General features: G+C 52.8%; 1 protein-coding gene across 4 annotated transcripts in view; it reads left to right on the plus strand.

Annotated features, from left to right (window-relative positions):
* Positions 1–22,758, plus strand: part of SRGAP3 (SLIT-ROBO Rho GTPase activating protein 3) — an 83,380-nt gene extending 60,622 nt beyond the window's left edge. Inside the window, exons 7-22 of one of the 4 annotated variants that reach the window (XM_051788632.1) lie at positions 640–861; positions 1,324–1,425; positions 1,656–1,853; positions 3,161–3,245; positions 5,407–5,434; positions 7,212–7,314; positions 9,102–9,162; positions 9,567–9,644; positions 10,665–10,799; positions 13,740–13,845; positions 14,088–14,315; positions 15,195–15,274; positions 16,967–17,147; positions 17,729–17,878; positions 18,346–18,673; positions 19,535–22,758. In XM_051788632.1, the coding sequence (XP_051644592.1) occupies positions 640–861; positions 1,324–1,425; positions 1,656–1,853; positions 3,161–3,245; positions 5,407–5,434; positions 7,212–7,314; positions 9,102–9,162; positions 9,567–9,644; positions 10,665–10,799; positions 13,740–13,845; positions 14,088–14,315; positions 15,195–15,274; positions 16,967–17,147; positions 17,729–17,878; positions 18,346–18,673; positions 19,535–19,951 (2,502 nt within the window). In that variant the 3' untranslated portion in view covers positions 19,952–22,758. Of the gene's footprint in view, positions 1–639; positions 862–1,323; positions 1,426–1,655; positions 1,854–3,160; positions 3,246–5,406; positions 5,435–5,912; positions 6,306–7,211; positions 7,315–8,408; positions 8,440–9,101; positions 9,163–9,566; positions 9,645–10,664; positions 10,800–13,739; positions 13,846–14,087; positions 14,316–15,194; positions 15,275–16,966; positions 17,148–17,728; positions 17,883–18,345; positions 18,674–19,534 lie in introns of those variants that run through there. The other 3 variants (XM_051788633.1, XM_051788634.1, XM_051788635.1) reach the window with 3 other exon arrangements.
* Positions 22,759–23,255: the final 497 nt, after the last annotated feature.

Consider the following 23,255-nt stretch of genomic DNA (forward strand, 5'->3'; position numbering starts at 1 on the left):
GCCCTTCTGTTGCACTGTGCTGTCCTTCCAGCCCTGTGTGGCTCAGGCTGAGGTGCTGCTGTTCTGCTCTTCCTGCTTCCAGCATCCTCTGTCTCGCCTTTCCCTGCAGAACAAGATCTGTCGACCTCCAGATTTTGGGTGGTGCTTCAGTTCTGTCCTTGCCCCCCTCCTGGGGTCACCTGCTCGCTGCTGGTGGGCCTGGAGCCCTGTGGAGCCCTGCACTGGGTCAGGCTCTGGAGGGGACCGGCACAGGGCTGCCAGGAGCTGCTTCTTGCTGAGCTCTGATGGAGCATTCAGAGCAGCAAGTCCCTGTGCTGGTGTGGCATTTAACATGCCAGACTCAGTTACAGTGAGGAGAGAGTTTAAAATGAGGCTTTTGTCTAAGGTACAGTATTTTAGCAGCAATTAGCTCTGAGTTTTATCATTTTCCTCAAGGTAGACATGAGAGTGATCAGTTATGCATGAGGAGCTGCTCCGTGGTGGGAGGCAGGCAGCTGCCCAGGGAGGGACCAGGGTGTGCACACACTGGAGGGCAGGGTGTCCAGTGCCACTTTGCTTTAACATCCCTCTGTGTCTGAGAACTTTGGAAAATGGTTTGGGAGTGCTTGTGTGAGCAGACCCTCCCTTGGTGTCTCTCAGTGCTGTGATCTGGGATTCCACGCCAGCCTTGCTCGGACCTTCAGGACGTACCTGTCTGCCGAGTACAACCTGGAAACCTCCCGCCACGAGGGCCTGGACATCATTGAGAATGCTGTGGACAACCTGGATGCACGGAGCGACAAACACACCATCATGGACATGTGCAACCAGGTCTTCTGCCCACCACTCAAGTTCGAGTTCCAGCCGCACATGGGGGATGAGGTAACGGGCTCTCCTGTGGGGCTGCAGAGGGGCCTGGCCTGGCCTCCCCTCCTCTGAACTATCACTGTGAAATTGTTCTGGACTCTTTATCCCTCCGTGCTGCCTTCACACACTGCTGTTCGTGTTTCCTTTCCTAATGAGACTCTTGGCTCATTAGGGTTTCTCCTTTCAGGCTGCCTCTTGCTCTGTGTCTCTCCCAATTAGGGAGCCTGTGGTTTGGCTCTCTCTGCCCCACAGATCTGTACAGCGGAGCTTTGATTTACCTGCTGTAATTGGGAGATGGCAGAGTGAGGGGTAGAAAATGCTCAGTGCTGGACCAGGTCCAGGGCACTGCTGATGGGAAACGGGGCAATGCTGCTTCCGTGGAGGCTGCCAGGAGCTTGTGGGGGCTGGAGGGAATTGTGTGGGTATGCAAATGTGTGTGTGGTGCCTGCGTGACCCACGGAGTGTCTCCTGTGTCAGGTGTGTCAGGTGAGCGCCCAGCAGCCTGTGCAGACCGAGCTGCTGATGAGGTACCACCAGCTGCAGTCACGACTGGCCACCCTCAAGATAGAGAACGAAGAGGTAAGAGGGGTCTCACATTCGGCCTCACGGGCAGCACTGCTGAGCCTTTCTCCTGTCACTGGGGGTTTCCTGGTGGGCTCAGGTGTGGAACCCTCCTGAAACAGAGCTGGGAGTGCCCACAGACCACGGCTAGTGCAAGCCCAGGGCTCAGGAGCTCTCTTGGTTGCTTTGGTTCAAGATGTGTCCCTTTGCCAGTCTGCTTCAAACCCACGCTGTCCTGTTTCCCCTAGGTACGGAAAACGCTGGATGCCACAATGCAGACCTTGCAGGACATGCTGACAGTGGAAGATTTTGACGTTTCAGATGCCTTCCAGCACAGCCGCTCCACTGAGTCCGTCAAATCAGCTGCGTCGGAGACCTACATGAGCAAAATCAACATTGCCAAGAGGAGAGCCAACCAGCAGGAGACAGAAATGTTCTATTTCTCAGTGAGTCCCAGCTCAGGCTGTACAGGACACAAAGCATTAATTGCCAGGGCTGAGGCCCAGTTAAGTGCTCGTTAGTGAAGAGCAAGAACCAATTGAGTCTCTTTAAGTGCTTGTCTTCTCTCAGATTTGGTCTGGAATGCATTTCAGTGCATTTCAGTGGCAGGGCAGTGCACAGGGACTGACAGCCCAGGATTTGCCTCATTCTTCTCTTTGAAGGAACAAGTGGAGTGACCAGTTGTGACCAAAAGCTTACCAAGCACCATAGGAGAGGCTCAGAGCAGGGCGCAGCCTCTGGCTGTGTGTCACCTTCCAGGGGCTCTTCCTAGAGGCCTTCAGGACTGTGAACTATCAGCCAGGCCTTCCCTCTCTATCCTGCACAGCTGAAATTTGCCCTTGGCCCATGGATGAACTGAAGCCACGTGCACCCCAAGGAAGCCACGAGAGCCAGGCTGTGTGGCATTGGGCTGTGGAGTATGTGCCAGGAGAGGGGCTGTGTGTGCTTGCCCTGCTCCTGTGCTGCACTCCCAGGCAGAGCTGAGGTCTCCATTCTGGTACCTGAAATGCAAGGAAGAGCCATGAGTTCAACAGTGACCCTCATTTCAGCATGGGCTATAGACTACAGTTAACAGCATCTTGTGATGCATTACATATGTGTAGAAAAGCTTCTCGTTTCTCTTAATAGTAGTAATATTGCAAATTGAGGTGGGGTGGGGCAATTGCAATTTTCATTTGGAGTTGTGCTTGGGATTATGTTAATGCTTTTTGCAGAAATTTGATGTTTCCCATTCTCTTTCATTTTCCATATCTGCCTCCCTCTCTCCTCTTACCTATATAATGCCCTGATCTGGAGTGTTCCCGGGTGTCTTACAGCCTCACAATGGGAGGGGAGGTTGTGCTGCATAGTGTCACCCAGACAGGGAGCACCTGACAGTCCCTGCCCTGGGAGGGCTCAGGCTCTGGGAGTTCTCCTCGGCATTGCTTTTGCACAGAGGTGAAGCACTGGCATTGCAGGGAAAGCCTCTTTGATTTCCCAGGCCATTCCCAGAAGCATGACAAAGGAAAGCCAGCTTTGAACTCTGTTCTTTGGCCCTCCCTGCATTCCCAGGCAGGAGGTGCAGCACCAAGGAGACTGGGCAAATAAGATCACCAGGCCAGTGACTGGAGCAGGGAGAAGTGATCAGACTGAGCCTGACAGACTCCTGAGCCCCCTCTGGCAGCCCAATCCCCCTCCAGCAGGCCCCAGGCAACAGTGAACATCAGTTATGGGCTGTGTTGCTTAACCCACCTTGTTTGTTTTGTATTTACAGAAATTTAAGGAGTATCTGAATGGCAGTAACCTCATCACAAAGCTGCAGGCTAAACACGACCTGCTGAAGCAGACTCTGGGAGAAGGTGAGTCGGGGTCAGATCTGGGGAGGAGCCTCCATCTCCTGAGAGGGTTTAAACCAGGTGTCACTTGTCAGCCTCACCTCTGTGTGTTCTTCAGTGACTGATGGGTCTGTGTCTGGCTGCTGCTGCTCACCTGAGCTACATGTAAAAATCATGATTTCCTTAGAATATTACTCCTCCCACCTTTCTTTGGGAGTGCACATAGAGAAATCTCTTTGAGTCTGATACTGAAGTGCTGAGTTACTTCTCCAGCAGCAGAGATTCCCACCTACTTCCATTCTCTGCCTCTCTGGTTCCTGTCCCCCTTCTCCTGCCCTCACTGCAGCCCTGACACAGGTATTTCCTGGCCCTTGATGCTGTGTGTCTGTGTCACACATTTGCAGCCCCCTTGCTGATTTAACAGGCCCCTTGTCCTCGGCCATGGGTTTTTTAACTTGTCCTAAACAAGAACTGCAAGGACATCCTTGTTTTTAAACCAGTTTTTCCGCAGGAGACTTTTATTCCCCCAGATAATCTCACCAGTGTGGTTCAGAGCAGCTGCACACAGACAGGCTCCACACAGCAGAGGGACAGTGGCTTCTGAGAGGGCAGCAAGTGGCTCCAGGTGGGACCCACCACTGCTGGAGTGGTGATGTCACCACAGCCCTGGGAGAAGATTTTAGCTCTTTAAAGGGTCTAAACCAACTGAATTGTTTCCAGTGTAAGGAAGATGGAGATGAGTTGGTGTCCTGATTCTCCCAACAGAATATATTTAAATTAAAACATGCAAATGGTCCAAGGCCTTATTTTAACAATAAAAAAATTGGACTCCTCATCTCAGAGTAAAACAAATAAATAATAGATTTTTGTCAGCTGTTTTACCAAACATGTATTCTTTGCCAAATTTATTTAACCTTAAAATCCACCTTCTAATTAGATCCTATGGTGTGTTCCACTCAATGAACACAGAGCCAAGTCAGGCACAAACTGGGAGCACAGGGGAGGCTCCAGGGCATGTACACAGGGCTGGGATACAGCACTCAGGCTCCTGTGGACTGGGGCAAGAGGTGAGGAATCTTGGGGAGGTTCATTGTCACCATCCTGGTCTCTCACCCCTGAGCCACGTGCTGCTGTGCTCAGGAGGGAGATGCAGGGCCAGACATTTCCTTCACTAGGGCTGTGCAGAAGCAGCTGTGGAAGATCCTTACATGAAGCTTTCTGAGCTTCTCCCAGGCCTTGGGATTGTTCTGCTCTGTAGGCATTCAGCAAATATTTAGCCCAGAAATACCAAATGCTGCATTTCAGTGTGAGCTGATTCTTGTTAGGAAGGAGTCTGGATTTGCAAACCACTCATGTGGAGTTGTTTGCTGTTTCAGTGAGGAATTGGCTGCCAGCTTGCTTTCTGCAGGTGCCAAGGGAGAGCAGGAAGGAGGCATGTGCAGCCAAATGCTTCCTTTTATGTGTCTTAGCAAAGGAAGTATAACTCAGCTTTCCTGGCCCTGGGAGAGAGGCACAAACAGCATGTGAAATCAGTTTGGTTTTTTTCAGTGGATTGACAAATACTGTAAAAATTGAACAGATCTAATCAGCAGGGATCTGCTGGCATTTATATGACATCCAAATACTAAAAATACACAAAGGGAATGGGAATATTGACAGCCAGGATAGAGTCTGCTCAAAGCTGATTGATGGGCTGTTATCTGCCAGGAGAAACTGGGGAACCGAATACTCGGCTGCTTTCGGGTGCTGTTCGTGGCCCCCTGGGAGTCGGATGATCCCTTGGCCTCCCTGGGGCTCCAGCCCTTCTCAGGCTGCCCCGTTCCTGCTGGGGCTCAGCCAGTCCTGGCTGGTGCCCCAGAGCCCGTGCTGTGGGCCTGTAGTGCTGCTGGGTATGGGCAGGGAGGGCTTCACATGGCAAAGGAACCAGTGATGTCTGTGGGGACTGCAGCCCCTTTCCCTCTCCCGTGGCCGAGTCTTGGTTTTCTAATCTGTCTTTTAGTGATGGGGGCTTGTGCAGCACAGCTGGGCACCTCCTCTCCCCAAATGCAGCTTCTTTCTGTCAGAAGCTGTCACCTCGGGGTGGAGGAACCAGCAGTGAGGGTGTGAGCACCTGCTCAGGTGTGCTGTACTGCTCCTGCACTGGTGGCTGATGTGGAGGGATGATGGGAACTTGTGTTTCTTGCAGGTGAAAGAGCTGAGTGCGGAACAACCAGGTGAGCACTTTCTTCCCCTTCATCTGCTCCTGGGGAGGGCTGGTGCTGGCAGGAGGGGGCTGTGGGAAGAGGGGTTTGCTTTGCTACTGGTGCAGCTTGGTGGGGTTCAGAGTTTCCAGCTCCAGCCCCTGTGCTGGCAGGCTGGTGGTCCCCATGCCCCACATCCTGCTTCCCAGCTGCATGGCCTGGAGTGCCTGGATGAGGGGGTGACAAGCAGGCCCTTGGTTCTGCTGCAGTGTGGTTTCTGGCTGGCTGGCTCTGATGTGCCTGGACGTGCCATGTCAGCACAGTGCTGTGCCCTGGAGCGTGGCTGAGATCAGGTTGTGCTCAGGCAGGGTGACACGAGGGTGTCCACCCACTCCCTGCCGTCCCTCTTGGTTTGAGGACTTTGATATGGCCCTGAAAGCCTCTCCCAGCTCTGGCTGCTTTGCCTGGGAATGCAGAGCGTGCCTGTATCACAGGCTTCATCCCTCTACAGCAGGAGATAGTGCTGGGGTGAATGTGACAGGAAGGAGGCTTTGATCCATGTCCAGTTCATGAAACATCTCCACAGAGCTCCAGTGGCTTGCCAGGAGTGTACTGGTGTTCTGACAGCAAGACACAAGTCAGCAAAGCCTCCAAACAGCTGCCCAGAACATGCACAGCCTCCCTCTGTGTGAGCTTGTTCCAACCTTGTTTCAGCATGTAATAAAATTTACAATACAAACAAAAAAAGCCCCATTCGCTGTTAGGAATGGTGGAGCAGATGGTGCAGCCTGGGCTGCCTTGCCAGGCAGGAAGGAGGCTCCTTGTGCCGCTGGTGCCAGGCCCAGGGCATCAGGGCATCAGGACAGAGAGGGGCTGTCGGGACAAGAGGGACCTTCTGAGAGTGGGGGCTGTGCAGTGTGTCCCTGCCCTGGAGCACTCTGAGGAGCTGCCCCTCGCTGCCAGCACTGCCCTGCTGTGGGTCCCGGGGAGCTGCCCCTGCACCCTGAGCTGGGTGTCAGGTGTGTGTGTGTGCAGTCATGGCTGGGTGTGTGTGCAGTCATGGGAAGGCAGGGCACAAATCCATTTGGGATTTTGTGATGCTTTTCTCCCTTTTCTGGGGCTAGGCTCTGAATGTCCCTCATTATCCGAAGGAATCAGACTGGGAATAGCATTAATGAGAGCAGCCCTCCAAAGCCCTGAGCACTGCACTGAAACCCATCACAGGTTTCCCTGGCCTCATTTCCAGCAGTGATGGGTGTTACCCTGGCTGGATCTCAAGCAGGGTCTCAGGGTCTGTCCCTGTCCCAGACAGGCCCCTCGATCCCTAGCAAAGGGGAAGAAGATTCCCATCCTTGGGATTCCCAAATGGAAGTTAGACACAGGAAGATGGAGGTGTTCCTGTTGTCCTCTTTCTGTGAGAAGAATGAGATCCAGCAATTTTTAGCAGATTTTTAGCAACAAATGGGAAGACCCCAGCATTTTCCAGGGGTAGCTGTGGTTTATTTGGGATATATCAAGGAACTGGTTGAAATCCTTAGCTGCTCTTGGTGCCTTTTCAGGCTGAAGGAGTGCTGAGCTGGTGGAGGAAGGAGGAGGGTGTTAAAATCCTGCTGAGCACCAGTGCCCTCAGTTTGCAGTGTGGGACACAGCAGCGTGAGTGGCTGCAGGGCACGTGGAGCCACTGTCCAGGTCCTCACAGAGAGATTTTTCTGTTTGATTTCTTAGGCTCAGTCATAACCTTTGAGATCTCACCCTGTCATTGCATTTATGTTGGTGTTTTGTTGACTTATTTTGTTCCATTTTCTCCCAGGCCCCCATGTCTTCCCCCTAAGCCACAGAAAATGAGGAGACCTAGGCCTCTCTCAGTCTATAATCATAAACTCTTTAACGGCAATATGGAAACGTTCATTAAGGTACTCGCTGGCTGGCAGGAGTGTCTGTGAACGCTGGGAATGGAACAGTGGCTCTCCTGTCCTGGCTGCTCGCTGTCCTCGGGGTCCCTCCGGCCACCTGCCCCAGCCGGCGTGGCCAGCACGGCTCTGCCTCGGTGACGATTTCTCTTCCCCGCTCCCCTTGCCCCTCGTGCACTCCTTGTGCCAGGGGAGCAGTGAGGGCTGGCCGGGGCCAAGTGCAGTACGAGACAGTCCTGGCTGAGTGTCCCCATCGTCCTGCTGCTCCCACCCATCCTGGAAAGGAATGGCATGACTGCAGGAAGGATTTCCAAAGGCAGCGATGCTGTTCCAGTTGCAGTGTTTAACCCTGTGCTGGAGAAAGCTTTAGTGAAAACAGTGTAGGAAGCAATAATGACAAGCTGTTGGATTAGGTGACTAATAGGCATTGTTTAGATCTGGTTTATTCCCTCAGGCTCAGCCACATTCCCAAGGGCAGTGTCTGTACACAGCACCCCAGCATGGGGAGTAGAGGCCTGCTGGCAAAGCTGCTAATCCCTTTAGGACTTATGATTACTCCTGATTTAAACTGGTTTATAAAAAAGTAATGCTCATTAAAGCCTAGCCTGTTGAGCACTGCGGAGGAGAAATTATGTGCTCTAGAAATCCATCTGAGCCAAGGGGTGTTCCTGCCATCAGAGACCCCTTGAGGGATGGCCCAACCCCTGGGATGTATGGCCCCGTAGGGAGCAGGGCTGTGGGTGGCTGCCCGGTGGTCCCCATGTCACCCAGTGCCCCCAGGGCTGCCAGGTGTCCCTACAGTAGGGCAGCTCTCCCAGAAACTTGCCTGGCCTTGTCCTCGGGCTCCTGGGAATGCTACAGGTTCAAGGAGGGAGGAAATCCGAGAGGCTGTCCCTGCAGGTTGCCAAGGCTGGGTGCAGTGTGCTGAAGGGTTTGGGAGGGAGGGTGGACATCCCAAAGGCCTGGGTTGGCCCTTGCTAAGCTGCTGTTGCATTTGAGCGTTCATGGCCTCCGAAGGAGATGCTTGCCTCTAACTGAACTTATCCCTGCTTAATCTGTTTTCTTTTTCCCACTCTGCTGCTTTTTTGTGTGCTCAGAGGAAGGAGGAATGCACGAATGAGGAATCAGGTATTTACTGGATGCCTGTCTGTGAGATGAAGGGACTTGCCTGGAGTCCCTGTGCTCTGCTGGAAAAACAAACAGAGCCCCAAAGGATAATAAGTGTCCACTCAGGCTGTCAGACACAGCCCACCTTTCCCTTGAGCCTCTGCCATGAGGGACCTGGGGGGGGAAACAGCTTTGAAATAAAAGCCAAAACTCATCTCTGGTTCAGACCCAAGTACATTCCATACACTGTGGTGCTTGTTGGGTTTTTTAGCACCTGCTGAAAGGACTCTTTCCTTCAGTGGAAAATACTGTTGTAAGCTCTGTTACTGGAAGCTTGTTCCATTAGCCAGGTATAGCACAAGTTTTATTTCAGCTCAGCATTCCACCTTTGGGATGGAACAGCTGTGATCCTTGCAGCAGTCCCCTGTCTGAGCCAGACAGGGAGCAGCAGTGTTTCACACACCTTTAGTGACAGCTTTTTTTACATTATTGGCTGCACACAGTATCCTCAGCGCTCTTTGGTGGCTCCATGTCTGTAGCATCTCCTTTCCTTGCCTGTCTTCTTACTAAACTCCATGGCACCAATTTTCAAACTTCTGATTTTACCATCTCTAACACTTTTCCTGTGCTTTGTTAGCAATAAACCAGTCATTTTGTCCTTTTTTTCCTTTCCTTTCCTGAAGGATTCGGGACAGGCCATTCCACTTGTCGTAGAGAGCTGCATCCGCTACATCAACCTGTACGGTGAGTTGGCTCGGGACATCCACAGAGACCTTCTGCCCAGGAACAAAGCCCTTGAGTGAGCAGTGAGGTCCTGCAGAGAGCCTGGGGGTGCCTGCAGCCCCTGCTCCGTGGGCTCAGCTTAGAATTCCAGTCACATTGGCTGCGATGCAGCACTGGATGAGTCGCCAGTATTTAGGTCTTATTAGCACATACCCAGGTTACATTGTTTGCTCAGGACACGAGCCCTTTCAGCACCTTGATCTGGGGTTCCTGCTTGGAGAATATGAGCAGCAGTGACTCACATTGGACTGTCCCCACTTGCTCTGAGCCTCTCCAGTGCATAAACTCCTGGGTTCTGCTGTTTTTACCAGCAGCTACTGCCCAGCAGTTCCAAAAATCTCTCCTAAAGTGTTGTTCTCTTCCAGGCCTCCAACAGCAGGGCATCTTCAGAGTCCCTGGCTCCCAGGTGGAAGTCAATGACATCAAGAACTCGTTTGAGAGAGGTGTGTAGCCAGGCTGTGCAGGTACAGCGGGGGGCCGTGTCCGAGCAGGGAGCCTTGGTGGGAGCTGGTGTGTGCTGGGTGCATTAGCTGTGGTGTAAGGCCTGTGTAAAGCCCTTTCTGCTATGAGACACGAGGAGGGTTTATCCCCTCTGGGTTTCTCAATGTTGTATCTCTGGCAGTAGCAAACAGTCACCTGAGGAAGGAGTCTGAGAAGTAGGGGTAGGTGCAGAGATCTTTTCCACAGTCATTAAGAACACAAGAGCCATAAAACAGTTTGGGGGATCCTTCTTCCTCCTCAGCAGTTTGCCAGGGAAGGAGGAGCATTCCCACCCTGGTGGCAGTGCTGGCTGTGGAGGTGCCAGTGATTTTGTTGAGAAAATCAAAACCACACTGAAGGTGCCAGGCTGCTGAGACAGGGCAGAGCAATCCTGCTGTCCCCAGTGGAGGGGAACTGTGACAGGGACAGCCCAGGTGGGAAGAGTGGCCTAATGTTAATCCTTGAGCAGCATCAGAAAGATCAGGGTGAAGGTGGCCGGGCCAATGGATAAGGCAGTGGTGGGATTGTCAAAGGCTGGATTTGGAGGATTTGCACATACAGTTTAAGAGGAATCTACATCCCTTGGGCATTGAAAGCCTTTCATAGATCTAAGTCACTACAATGCTGTCTAGAACCATTGGGTCTGTTCCAGAGGCATAATTGCTTCCAGTCAAGCCTGTCCCCTCAGGCTCTCACCCACCGTCCTTCAGACCTGCTCAGCTCTCTGGGCTGGTGCTTTAAATGCAAACTGCACTGGGCTGGAAACCTGAAGGGGAGGCAATCAATAGCATCATCATCCTCAGGAAAGGTTTGAAATCCCACCCTAAACTGGTTTTCAGGAACCACTCAGCATTGCCATTGCATACAAGGAGGGTTTCTGAACCCTGTGAAATTTGAGGGTTCCACTGAGTGAGGAAAAAACCATTTGCTGTGCTAGTCCAGCATGATAGTGATACTGGACATAAAACCTCTTCTCTGGACAGGTGAAGATCCCCTCGCTGATGATCAGAATGAACGGGACATTAACTCAGTGGCTGGAGTCTTGAAGCTGTATTTCCGAGGACTGGAAAACCCCCTCTTTCCTAAGGAAAGGTTTCAAGATTTGATATCTACCATAAGTAAGTATCTGTGACAGCTCTTTGTGGAGAACAGGGTGGGTAAGAGAAGCACTAAGTGGGGGGCAGGCACACCTGAGTCTTGCAAACAGGGGTTTGTGCCGTGAGGAGGGCGGCAGGTGGGCAGTGGGAATTGTTAGGGAAGGACATCAGGAGTGTGTGTTGGCAGTGCTGGCAGGAGGGAGGGGGGAAACATCTCACTGTGGCTCTTTTGAATTCTTCCCAACATCATGAGGATCCCCGGAGCCGTCTCCAAGCTTAGGCCAGGGGGCTGCACGTGCAGCAAGGCCGTGTCCACATCTGAGGGTTGCTCGAGGGGTCATTAATGGTGTGATGGGGTGGCTGCTGTCCTGCTCCTGCTGCCTCAGGTCTGCACAGGGACGGTGGTTCCCGTGCCTGTCACCTCTCCACAGCTGTGGCTCCTGGACCCACCAGGGTTTAGCTGCTTTGGCTCAGTGGCTAAAGATAGTGAGGGTCAGGAACTCCTGGCTACTCGCAGAGCTGCCCCAACCCTGCAGTCTGCAGACCTGGTTGTTCTCCACATGTTTGCTGTATGCATTTGCTGTCCCAAAGAAAACTAGAAAGTGCTTTGGGATGAGCAGACGGAGAAGCTGAGGGGCTTTGGGACTGATGTCAGGGAGAGCCTGGTTGCTTCTTGTTCTGTCCTGAAATCTCTCAGCTCCACATATTCTGCTGCAGGATCAGCTCTCCCAGCTGGGGTGTGCTTCTCTCAGTACCTCGTAGCAATGACGTTTATTTATTGGCAAGTTGTGGAAATTATTCCCCTGGGGGGAAGGAAGGAGGCAGAACGAGTCTGATGTTTCAGAAGTGATGGAGGTGCTGCATGTTCTGGCTACAGGGTGACTTTATTTTTCAGGGGAGATGTCGAGGTTGTTTGGGGTTGGGGTGTCTTGGTACGTGGGTGGTTCAGGGGCATTGACTGGGAATGTGTGCTCAAGGCATTTGTTTGGCTTCACTGCTCATGACTCCTTCCCCCCCTTCTGAATGTGCATGCTCATAACTGCTGGGGATCTGGTGATGTCAGGGGAGACAGACGATATCTGGAGGGGACTGGTGCAGGGATGGGCTTGTTCCAGAGGAGAGGAATGTACTCTGGTTTCTCAAGAATGGTTTGTTTATGTAGCAGCTTTAGGAAATTCACTGTTGCTGTTTTGATGTGTAAAACAGCACAGCACACCTGTGAGACAAGCAAAGGAAGCTGGTTCTGCACCAGTTCCAGGCCCTGGACAGGGATTTTCAGCCCGGCTGGTGCTGACTCTGTCTGCCCTTCCCAGGGGGCACAGCCCAGGAGAAGGGGACGGGTCTCCTCTGGTACCAGGACTTGTGCTTGATGATGTGATTGCCTGTGTGCTTGCTTGTGCTTTGGCACTATCCCTAATTAATGCCAATTTGCACAATTTATTAAACTTTTGGGAGCTTTTTGTTGCAAACAGCATCTGTTAATTTTCCGGATGGTATTCTCTGTCTCTCTCTCTCTTGCTTTATTTTTCTCATTTTAGCAAGAATCTTCCTTTTCCTCATCTTTCTTTTCCTGCTGCTCCTGCAACCTTTTGATTAAGGATAGATTTTCAATGAATTAAAGTGCTTTGTTCCCATTAAGAATCTGACCTGAAGTGCAGCTGACTTTGTGCCACACAGACATGCACAAACACAGGCTGTGCAGTCAGTGTCCAGACTAAGCAGAGTGAAGAACTCTTCCTTTTGCTCTTGGGGGCCTGAGGGTTTATGTAGAAGCTCCTCAAAGGCACATGGGCAATAAATGGGTCAAAAGGCCCTTTGTCAGCAGAGTCCACACAGGGCTGTGCCCGTGTGTACAGTGATGATGGTTATGCTGTTAATTCCCAGGTTACAGCCAGTCAAAATGTTTTGCTCAGTGAGAAAAGCAAGTGCCTCAAGAGTTTGTTCCTCTGGGTTTCAGAACATATGCCTGTTGTCATAGGGTTTCATCCAGTTTGTATTTATTTGTTGGGGGTATTTTTAACTAACATCCTCTTTAGTAAAACCAGACTGAAGAAGGAGAGAACCCACCAGGCAGCAGGATAAATCCATTCCTCAAATGGAAAAATCCCCTAAATTAAATATTATAATGCTTTCCATCTTGGTACTGAAGCCAGATTTACTCAGAATTATGAGCAAATGGCAGCCCAGCTACATGATATCAGTGATTTTTATTGTGATCAGCAAATTGCAGTTTGAGCCAGCACAAGCACCTCTGTGTGATCCACCCACTCCAGGAGACTGGTGCTCATCCTCTGCTTTCTGTGCACCAGCAGCTGCAGGATTAACTCCACAGAACACACAGATAGCTCAGGGCAGGACAGCCCTTGGTCACTCTCCTTCCCATGGGAGGGAGCAGGTTTCTAACAGCAGCTCTGGGCTCTGTGCATCCCTGTGGAGAGAAGTGAATCCGAAAGTGTTGACTCAGCACTGGTTCAGTTAATCTATTTCCTAGGAATTTCTAATTCCTATTGAAAGCAGTGGGAGACAGGAGTGGAAGGGCTCAGAAGGACCTAATGCATAATCCAGAAGATTCAGATGAATAAAAACCTCATTTAAAAATCTGCCCTAGAAAATCAAGAAGTGTTCCATTTCCAGTGCCACACTGACTCAGGCTTTTGAGGAACGGAAGAGTTGTTGAGGAATGAACTAAATAATGCATAAACACTTATTTTAAAAATAAACCCATGGAAATGTCTTTATTTGCTGTTTATACTGAACCTGAGTGTATGAATTCCCCTGTGGAGCAGCACTGTGCCCCGTTCTCTGCTTGCACCTTAATGCCAAACCTGTGGATCACGTCTGGACACAGGGTGTTGTTTTTCTCACTTAGCGGGCCACTAGATCTGGAGCAGGTCCTCTGGTGCCATGCTGTCTGGTCCTGAGAAGGTTTTTAGGGATGTGCTTTCTGTTCATGTGTTCCAGAAATGGAGAACCCCACTGAGAGAGTGCACCAGATCCAGCAGATCGTTGTCACTCTGCCTCGGGCTGTCATCGTGGTCATGAGATACCTCTTTGCTTTCCTTAACCAGTGAGTCTGTTTGCCTCTTCCACTGAGCTTTTCCTTGCCCTCTCTTTTGTCGGGGTTTCCCTGTCTTTGGGGCACGAGAGCTTTCTGCTATTGCTGTGGGGAGTTGTATTTGGTTCTTCCCCAGCCCCCTGTGCTCAGGGCAGGGGGACAGCCCGGTGCTGGTGCCTCCCTGGGCAGTGGGGCTGGTGGTGGTTTTGGGGGTGGAACGCTGGCACGGCAGCTCCCTCCCTGTGTGCCCGCAGCCTGTCGCAGTACAGCGATGAGAACATGATGGATCCCTACAACCTGGCCATCTGCTTCGGGCCCACGCTGATGCACATTCCCGACGGGCAGGATCCGGTGTCCTGCCAGGCCCACGTCAATGAGGTCATCAAAACCATCATCATTCACCACGAGGGAATCTTCCCCAGCCACCGAGAGCTGGAGGGGCCTGTCTACGAGAAGTGCATGACTGGAGGGGAGGAGTACTGGTAAGGTTCTCTGCAGGGTTCTTGGATACAAACACCTTCATCGGGTCAAGAGGCTCTTGCACCCCGAGCCGAGCAGTCCCTGCTCATTTGATTTAGTACTATCAGTTAAAACAGGCAGTTTAACCAAGTATTTCTTTTTCTTGTGCTGACTCAGCATTATAAACCTGAGTAAAAATTTCAGGAGAAATTCTTTCCAGTATAAATACTAATATTGATGGAAAAGTCTTTCAGCTCTGGATCAACAGAAGTGTATTCAGAGCAAACCAGAATTTTAGGTCCATTTTATCCAGATATCTCCTAGGCTGGAAATTTTGAGTAAAGACACATAGTACCACCATGATCTGCTGGTTGGATGGAATCCCTCAGCCCGAGGTTAACCTGAACCTTCCAGTTCCCTTTTTTGCTGGAATTCTAATCTCACATTCAGGTCTGGGTTTAACAAAGGAGGATTGATAACACACTTGAACTAATTTCTGTGCAAGTTTTATACATTTCTGAGACCTCACCTTTCCTGACCCTGGTCACCTGCCACCATCCTTCCTCGTGCAGCAGATGATAAGGTGCTAAAGCTCGCTATGAGTGAGCAAATGGGACATTTAACTTGGTGCAAACACTTTGTGTTTGTTTTGCCATATACGAGTAAAACCATAAGAGCAACAGAGCGTGACGTTCTCGGCTGGAGATCGTGGTGGGTTTGGTGTTCTCAGAGGAAGTTCAGAGATCTGCTGTGATGTAAAGTGACCATCTTGGTCCTATGCAAACTAAAAACACAACTTCCAAGTATCTCTGAGGCCAAAATGTCCCCCAACAAGTTGTGTTTGCAGAGTGCCCTGGGAGCAGGGTCTCACTGGTGTGTGACAGTGCCATGTTCCCTTGCAGTGACAGCCCGCACAGCGAGCCAGGCACCATCGACGAGGGGGACCACGACAACGGGACGGAGCCGCACACCAGCGACGATGGTGAGCAGGGCTGAGCAGGGCCTGGGTCCCTGTCAGCAGAGCTGGGCGTGCAGGGGAGCAGCCTGCAGAGCTGGGAGAGAGCTGGGATGGGCTGACTGCTGGCAGAGCTGAGCAAGGAGTGTCTGTGCTCCTGATCGTGGTGCTGGAGCAGGAGGCAGCGCTTCCCGTGTCCCAGAGGCACCAGTGGTGAGGGGGCAGTCTGGGTGAACCTGCTGGCACTGCTGTGGGGCAGGGAACGCCCAACCCTGTGGCTCTGTTCCATGGCAGGGTTTCCTGTGTTGGAAGGGCACTGGGGAGCTGAGCACCCTCTGCCTCCCTGGCAGCTGCTGCCTCAGTGCTGTCCTGCCCTGGCAGAGCACATCTGCCCTCAGAGGGCTGCAGGGAGGAGGAAGGGCTCACCTGGCTGGTGGGGCCAGGGGAACTGGGAATGGCCCAGGGAAGGGCTCAGGGCCTGCTCTCAGCTCCAGGCAGGAGCTGACAGGCCTTGGCAGAGGAAGGTGAAGGAGCTGCTGTGCAGCCAATTTCACCCTTGGGTGACCACGTTAATGGCTCCAGTTGGGGTTTCCGGGTGATTAACTGCGGGTCGAGTGTAGAGTAGAGGAGCAGCTTTATTTTGTGAATTTACATATTCCCTGTCCCCCTTGCCCTGCACACACTCCCTGCTGGGAGCCCAGTGTTCTGGCAGGGCTGTGGGAGCCCTCCTGGCTACCTGCCAGCTCTGTCTCCTCCAGAACATTCCCACTGATGCCTCTGTGGTGCTCCCAGACACTGCCCTCGTGTGGGGGTTGCTCAGGGTGGGGAAGATGAGTCTGCTGAAGCAGCCTGGCCTGTCCCAGGTGGGGCTGGAATGGGCAGGTGTCTGGTGCAGTGTCTCCCGTGTCCTCCTCCAGTGTCCCCTGCTCTGTGTGAGTTTGCATCGGGTCACACCCTGACGGCTGCTGAGCCCGTGGGCAGTGATGGGGCAGAGCAAGTTCCAATGTTTAATGAGAACATGGCAGATCTGGAGGAACTGGGCACGTTTGCCCTGTTTGGCTTTGTCATCACCTGTCTGCCCGTCTCCAGGTGGGGATTAAAATGATTGGTGTCTCAGATCATGAGGGCATGTTAACGCCTGCTGGCTGGCTCTGACAGTGTCAGGGGTGGCACGAGGAGAAGGGGCAGTCAGTGAGGTGGTGCTGCAGGTGGGTGCAGAGCAGCTGTGTGGCTGGAGCTGGTATCATCGTTTCCATGGGGATCCCCAAAAGGGGCATTAGTTGCTCATCAATAATTCAAGCCAAACTGTCTCCAGGATAAGGAAAGAAAGAGAAGGTAAGCAGGGTTTGGTCATACAGCATCTGACACAGCTTGACGAGATCCCAGGCTGGTGGATAATGGGGTTCTGTAACCAAAGGCAGAAAATAGGAGTGTGGATGAGGATGCCATATGCACACAGGGAGATTCCAACTGCTCTCCATCTGGTTGTAGCTGTTTGTAACTGCTGGTAGTTTGTGAGTCTGTGAGAGATCCCAGGAAGGCTAGAACAACAATAAGAATTGATCAGTCTGAAAATAAGGTTTGTGCTCAGTATGAGATGCTCTGGGGATGCTGGGGGGCAGCAGCACTGCTGCTCTGCTGAGATGGCTCTCTAGGGTTTATCTTCCCTGGTGAGGGCTGAGCTGAGGTGTTCTCTTGCTGTGCCTCTCTCCTGTGCAGAGGTGGAGCAGATTGAAGCTATAGCCAAGTTTGACTACATTGGACGATCTCCACGGGAGCTCTCCTTCAAGAAAGGGGCCTCACTCCTGCTGTACCATCGGGCATCAGAAGACTGGTGGGAAGGAAGACACAACGGGGTGGATGGGCTCATCCCCCACCAGTACATCGTGGTGCAAGACATGTGAGTAAAGTGGTAAGGGTTGATCCAGGGTGTTAAAATCATGTACCTGCATAAGCTCCACTTCAGCCACCTAAAATAATGAGTCTGGTTTTCCAAGGTTTAATGACTTCACTGAGAAATCTGAGCCTATTCACATCTCCGTGTATTGGCTCTGATTGTTCCTCTTTGAGGCTGATAAAGCCAAGCATTAAACACTGTACCTCAGTGTGCCTGGACCCCATCTCTCACTGGCTCCCCAGAGTGGTGTGACCCAGGCTTACCACTGGCCTTTCCCTTGTGAGTGTTGACCTGGATTGTTCCGTGCCCACCTGGCCTGGGAGCAGATCCCAGGGCCCTTTGCAGGTGCTGCTTCTCTTACAAGTGCTGTACCTGGAGTCATTACAATGGCAGCCACAGCACAGGAGATGTGGAGACAGGATGGCAGCTGTTTCCAAGCTCCCAATGAAGTGATAGCCTTGGTCCAGCCCTTTGTTGCCAAAGTCTGGAGCTGCTGGAATGGGGATGTTCAGATCTGTGTGGTAGCTGGGCTCTGGCTCTCCCAGGGACATAGCCCTGTCACTGATGGGATCTCCTTGCCCTAGGGATGACGCGTTCTCCGACAGCCTGAGCCAGAAGGCAGACAGCGAGGCGAGCAGTGGGCCACTGCTTGATGATAAAGCCTCCTCCAAGAACGACATCCAGTCTCCAACGGATCATATCATGGACTATGGCTTCGGGGGAGTGATGGGCAGGTAGGGAAACTCATTTTCCTGTGAGCATGGAGTTGGTCACCATCACATGTGGGGACAGTCAGTGTGTGGGGTGGGGCAGAATGGAAGGGAACGGTCCAGTAAGCACTGAGGGGTAACATGAGCATGGAGGGGGTTTCATGTGCATTGATAACGGGGATTTAACATGTACAGAGGCTGCAGTGGGGCTCTGAGCAGCCTGGTCCAGGGGGAGGTGTCCCTGCCCATGGTAGGGGGTTGGAACAAGATAATTCTTAAGGTCCCAGCCAAAAACATTCTGGGATTCTGTGATTCAGTGCTGTCACTTTCTTGGTGCTGACTGAAGTGTCTGTCTTCCCTCTTGCCTGGGTCTTCTGGAGCTGAAAGGCTCGAGTTTGGTCTGAGCCGAACTCAGAGCTGAGCGATTGCAGCCCATAGCCAGCTGTGCTGGGGCTGACAGGTAGTGACCTGAGGTGCTGGATTCTTTGCAGGGTGAGGTTGAGGTCTGACGGCGCAGCCATCCCTCGGCGCCGCAGCGGGGGAGACACCCACAGCCCGCCCCGAGGGATGGGGCCTGGCATAGACACCCCTCCTCGAGCAGCAGCCTGCCCCAGCAGCCCCCACAAGATCCCCCTCAACAGGGGCAGGATCGAGAGTCCTGAGAAGCGCAGGATGGCAACGTTTGGCAGCGCGGGCAGCATCAATTTTCCAGACAGGAAGGCCCTGGCTGATGGCCACCCCCTGAGATCAACCTGTGGGTCCACCCGGCACAGCAGCCTTGGAGACCAGAAATCTCTGGAAGCAGAAGCTCTTGCTGAGGTAAGTGTTGGGAAGGGACCGAGAGACTAAAGGGGAGGTCACTGGGGAGTGCTCAGAGCCCCTTCACTTCAGACACTCAGTGCTGCCGTGGTGTAAAGGTTAAAATGAGCAGCCAACAGCTTGTCTGCTGCCCAGCTGTATCTGTTGGTGTAATGGAAGATACTGCTCCTTATACAATCCTGGTGTCTGCCCAACAGTAGGCAAAAATGTTGGATCCACCACCAAAAGGCACTGGCAGCTCCTGCCTCTGCAGGGAGGGAAATGCTTTATCTCATAAGGAGCGCAGGGGGGAAACTGGATTTGCCGAATCAGTTTGACTGGACTGATGATCACTGGGGAAAGGTGCTGCAGTTCTGTATTGGCTCTTTGTTGCTGTGACCTCAGAATGTGAGTTTGATCCCAGTGTGGTGCCTCCATCCATGTGGTGCCATTGGTGTCACATTAGGCCATCAGATCCATGGGGCTCCTTTAATTCTTGTGACCCCAATGTAGCTCCAGGTCCCTCTATCTGCTGCTGGCAGGAGGCCCCAGCTAGGAATCAGTCAGGTTATTGTGAACCTGTTCACATCCCAGAGAATGGATCTTTCAGAGAACTGGCTGTGGAATTCTCTAGCACTTCAGAGACCACCTTTTTCAGGCACAGTCCCCCCCATTGTGTCTGAGCAGCCGTGACTGGGGCTCAGGGGCTGGAAACCTGTGGACAGGCTGTTCAGTGCCCCCAGTCCCAGCAGTTTGGTTCATGTCAGGAACAGCAGCTGTGGGATAGTAGATGATGCCCAGGTGGAGTGGATGGCTGCTGGGAAGCCAGAGGAGAGCGGGTCATGCTGTAGCACAGTGCTGACATCCCTTTGGCATTCACAGGACATCGAGAAGACCATGAGCACGGCACTGAACGAGCTGCGGGAGCTGGAGAGGCAGAACACGGCCAAGCAGGCCCCCGACGTGGTCCTGGACACGCTGGAGCCCATGAAGAACCCCCCAATGGGCGCCGCCAACTCGGAGCCGGCCAGCCCCCTGCACACCATCCTGATCCGGGACCCCGACGCGGCCATGCGGCGCAGCAGCAGCTCCACCACCGAGATGATGACCACCTTCAAACCGGCGCTGTCGGCCCGGCTGGCCGGGGCGCAGCTGCGGCCGCCGCCCATGCGGCCGGTGCGGCCGGTGGTGCAGCACCGCTCCAGCAGCAGCAGCAGCTCGGGGGTGGGCAGCCCTGCTGTCACCCCCACCGAGAAGCTCTTCCCCAGCGGCTCGGCGGATAAATCGGGCACCATGTAGGCTGGGGCGCGGGGACCGCAGCGGGAGAGCCGGGGCCCGGATGGCGGGAGCGGGGCCCGACACGGCAAAGCCTCTCTGGGCCGAGCCGGGGGTCAGAGCCCTGCTGGGGGGAGCCTCTCCAAAAGGGAACACATGCATAGCTGGGCCTGGTGCTGTACATACGTGTGTGTGTGTATATGTACATATGTGTGCACACACCCTCTCCATGCAGAAACACTTCCCGAGCTTGCAGTCCTACAGCAGGAGGAGACAGCGGGTCTGCGTGTCAGCACTGGAGAACACATGCTCTCTGTAGGAGTATATATTAAAAACAAAGTGTACAGAATTCAGTGACTTTTTAAAACAGTAGATTTACCTCAGAAACTGGCTCTGAAATGTCCTCTCTGGAGATGGTGGGTTGGGCTGGGTTTCCCAGACTGTGCACGTGTGGAGGCCCACACCGCAGCAGCCATGTGTCGAGCAATACAAGGCCATCCTGGAATTTAGTTTCTGCACCTCTTGGCATTTAAAAAAAAAGGGATGGGGATACAGCGGGGTCTGTTCACTGCTGGGTTGTAGAGAAGAGTTGGAAATCCATAAATGATGGTGTGTGTCCAGCCAGCTGGAGTCTGTTCAGTCCTGCATCCTGAGACGTCTTTGTGTGCCTGTGATGCCCCGGGCAGCAGGGACAGAGTGAGCTGTGTGCCGTGAGTGGGGACAGAGCAAGGTGTGCACCATCACCTTCACACAGGAGGAGGATGCTGTGCTGCACTGGGGCCATGGAACGCTGCTTTTCTGGAAGGTTTCAGAGTGAACAAGGACTGGTGACAAACCTGTGGTAAAGTATGGAGTAACTTACACAGTTTGGAGATCCTTCATCTCCCCTTCCCTGCACACTTTTTTTTTTTTTTTTTAATTAATAAGAAGACAACCCAATGGTCTCTCGACAGTCAGGTGTAAGCAGTGAGGAGGCTTTGGCACCACCACGTTCCTCGGTGTGAAGCTGCCCAGCGGCACAGGGGGGTCTCAGTTCAGAGTGTGTCATCCTGCATGAGAAGCATGAGCCATATTTGACCGTGTCAAATGCAGAACCGATCTGATGGGTGACACTTTGCACTTTCTGTACTGTACCATATAATACAACTGTTTGAGTTATGCAAAGGAATCTACATTTTGTTTTACCCAGAGAAAAAATATGCAGAAAGCTGGGGATTGCATGGTCCTTTCTGATAATCCAGACTCCGCTCTAAGCGCTGAATCCAAGACGCTCTGTGCTTCTCCTGCAGCTTTTCCTTGTACAGATTTCCATGCAATGCCCCATGGTTTGATTTGGCACTTCCCCATGGTCATGTACTAATGGCTCCTTAACATCCATCCTTCTTCCCCGCTCTCTCTGACCCTGCTGCTCTGTCTGTGCCTGGGCAAAGATGCCCACGAACCCTCCTGCCTCACCCAGCAGCCACCTGCCCCTGCCCGGGCCTTTGCTTTGTCTCCCCTTCATCTTCCTCACCTCTCCAGCACCACTGCGGACCCCAGCTCTGCAGGAGGAGCAGCTTGACTTCCAGAGGGTGGTGGAGGCACCGGCCAGGGCAGCAGAGCCCACTGGTCCTGCTAGGGCTTGTCCTCAGCCTGGGAGCTCACCCTCATGTGAGGCCGCCTGCACCTCCATATGTGCCCTTCTCCACCTGCCCCTCCACGCCTGCACTTCCATATCCATACCTGCACACCTGAACCTCCATATCTGCCCCTGCACGCCTGCACTTCCATGTCCATACCTCCCCACCTGAACCTCCATATCTGCCCCTCCACGCCTGTGCCTCCATGCACCAGGCACGGAGCGGGGTCACAGACCCGTCAGGACTGGCTGGTGCCTGTCCCTGTCCCGTGCCCAGCGCACGTGTCCCCTTGCCCCCTGCTCTGCCAGCCCTGTATATATTGCCCTACTTGCTTAACTGCTGGAAAGTAACTGTTAACCTGTAAACTGTAAAAAATAGGCTAAGATTAGATAAAAGCCAATGCCACTCACCAAATCTTTGCACTTAGTAGGTAGCTTGATGTAAAAATAAACCCAGTAATAATAATAGTAACCCTGAAGGGAAGCGAAGCCGCCGGCGCCCCTCGCAGAGCCTGGGGGGAGCAGCTCTGCCCGTGTCCCTCCCTGTCACCTTGGCAGGGACTACGGTGTGTGTGTGCTTGTCTGTGAACGTCCTTGGCGTTTGTAATGACCACAGTTGGTTCATGTTGGTGTTTATTTCTCCATCATCCCCCTTTCCTGGCACAGGCCCCGGCCCGGCCCAGCGCAGTGGCAGCAGATGTTCCACCAGGCTGGGCTGCTCAGGGCCGTGTGCTGGGAAGGGAAGGACCCATTTGGCACGAGCGCTGTGTATCTGTTGCCAGTAATTATTATTTTTGTTTCCGTTTAGTTCCTGGAGAACATTCACTTTGCCAGTTTCCTTTTTTTTAATATTATTTGCAAGATGACTTGAGAGCAAACCTGTGTTCACTAGGGGTTTTATTTCCTTCCTTCTTACTTTTGGAGATACGGTACAAGTTCCAGTGTCTTTCTATTAAATTATTGCCTTTTGTTTTCCTTTGTTTTGTTTTGTTGTGGGTTTTTAATACAATTGTTTTCTTATCTTTAAGTGCCTTTTTGAGCACCAGAACAAACAGTTGGAGTTCAGGCCTGGGAACTGTACACACATGGGTTCGTCTGGGCAGTTGTGTTGTGCTGGGGGCGATTGCTTTTAAAGTCCTTCCATTTTTCTGTTTGATGAAAAGGGAACCAAGACTTTTTGTTGGAGAATAAACTCCCCCTTTGTAATACAGTATTCCAAGTGTAGTTTTAACTACTGTAAATTTAAGGGAAGAAATGTATTTTTCTGTAAGCGAACTTGGCACAAAATTGAGCCACGTACATTGTAGGAGCATCATAACTGGAACCTGCTCATGGTTTGTGAGTAACCAACCCTGACCCTCGGTACCGCCCCGAGGGCACAGACTGCATGTGGGCCTCAGAGTTCACAGAGTTTCCCTGTGCCAGCCCAGGGCCGGGAGCGGGGTGGGGTGTGCTCCTGCCCCCCTGCAGCACCGCGGGCGAGGGGCCGTGCAGCCCCCGGGACCCCCAGCCCTGAGGGGGGCGGCTGTTCCTCTGCTGTGCAGAGCGAGCGCCAACCTTGGCCCGGCTCCCTCGGCCCTGCCCCGTCCATCCCGTGTGCCGGGGCAGTTTGGCCCTCGCCTGCCCTCACCAGGGCCTGGCATGGCCTGTGATGGTGCTGACCAAGTGTGATGGTACCGCAGCAGCCCCTTCCCTGTACGGACCCTCAGC

The sequence above is a fragment of the Manacus candei genome, unplaced genomic scaffold (assembly GCF_025592945.1).
Source record: "Manacus candei isolate 608988 ecotype Guabito, Panama unplaced genomic scaffold, ASM2559294v1 h1tg000025l, whole genome shotgun sequence".
Taxonomy (NCBI): domain Eukaryota; kingdom Metazoa; phylum Chordata; class Aves; order Passeriformes; family Pipridae; genus Manacus; species Manacus candei.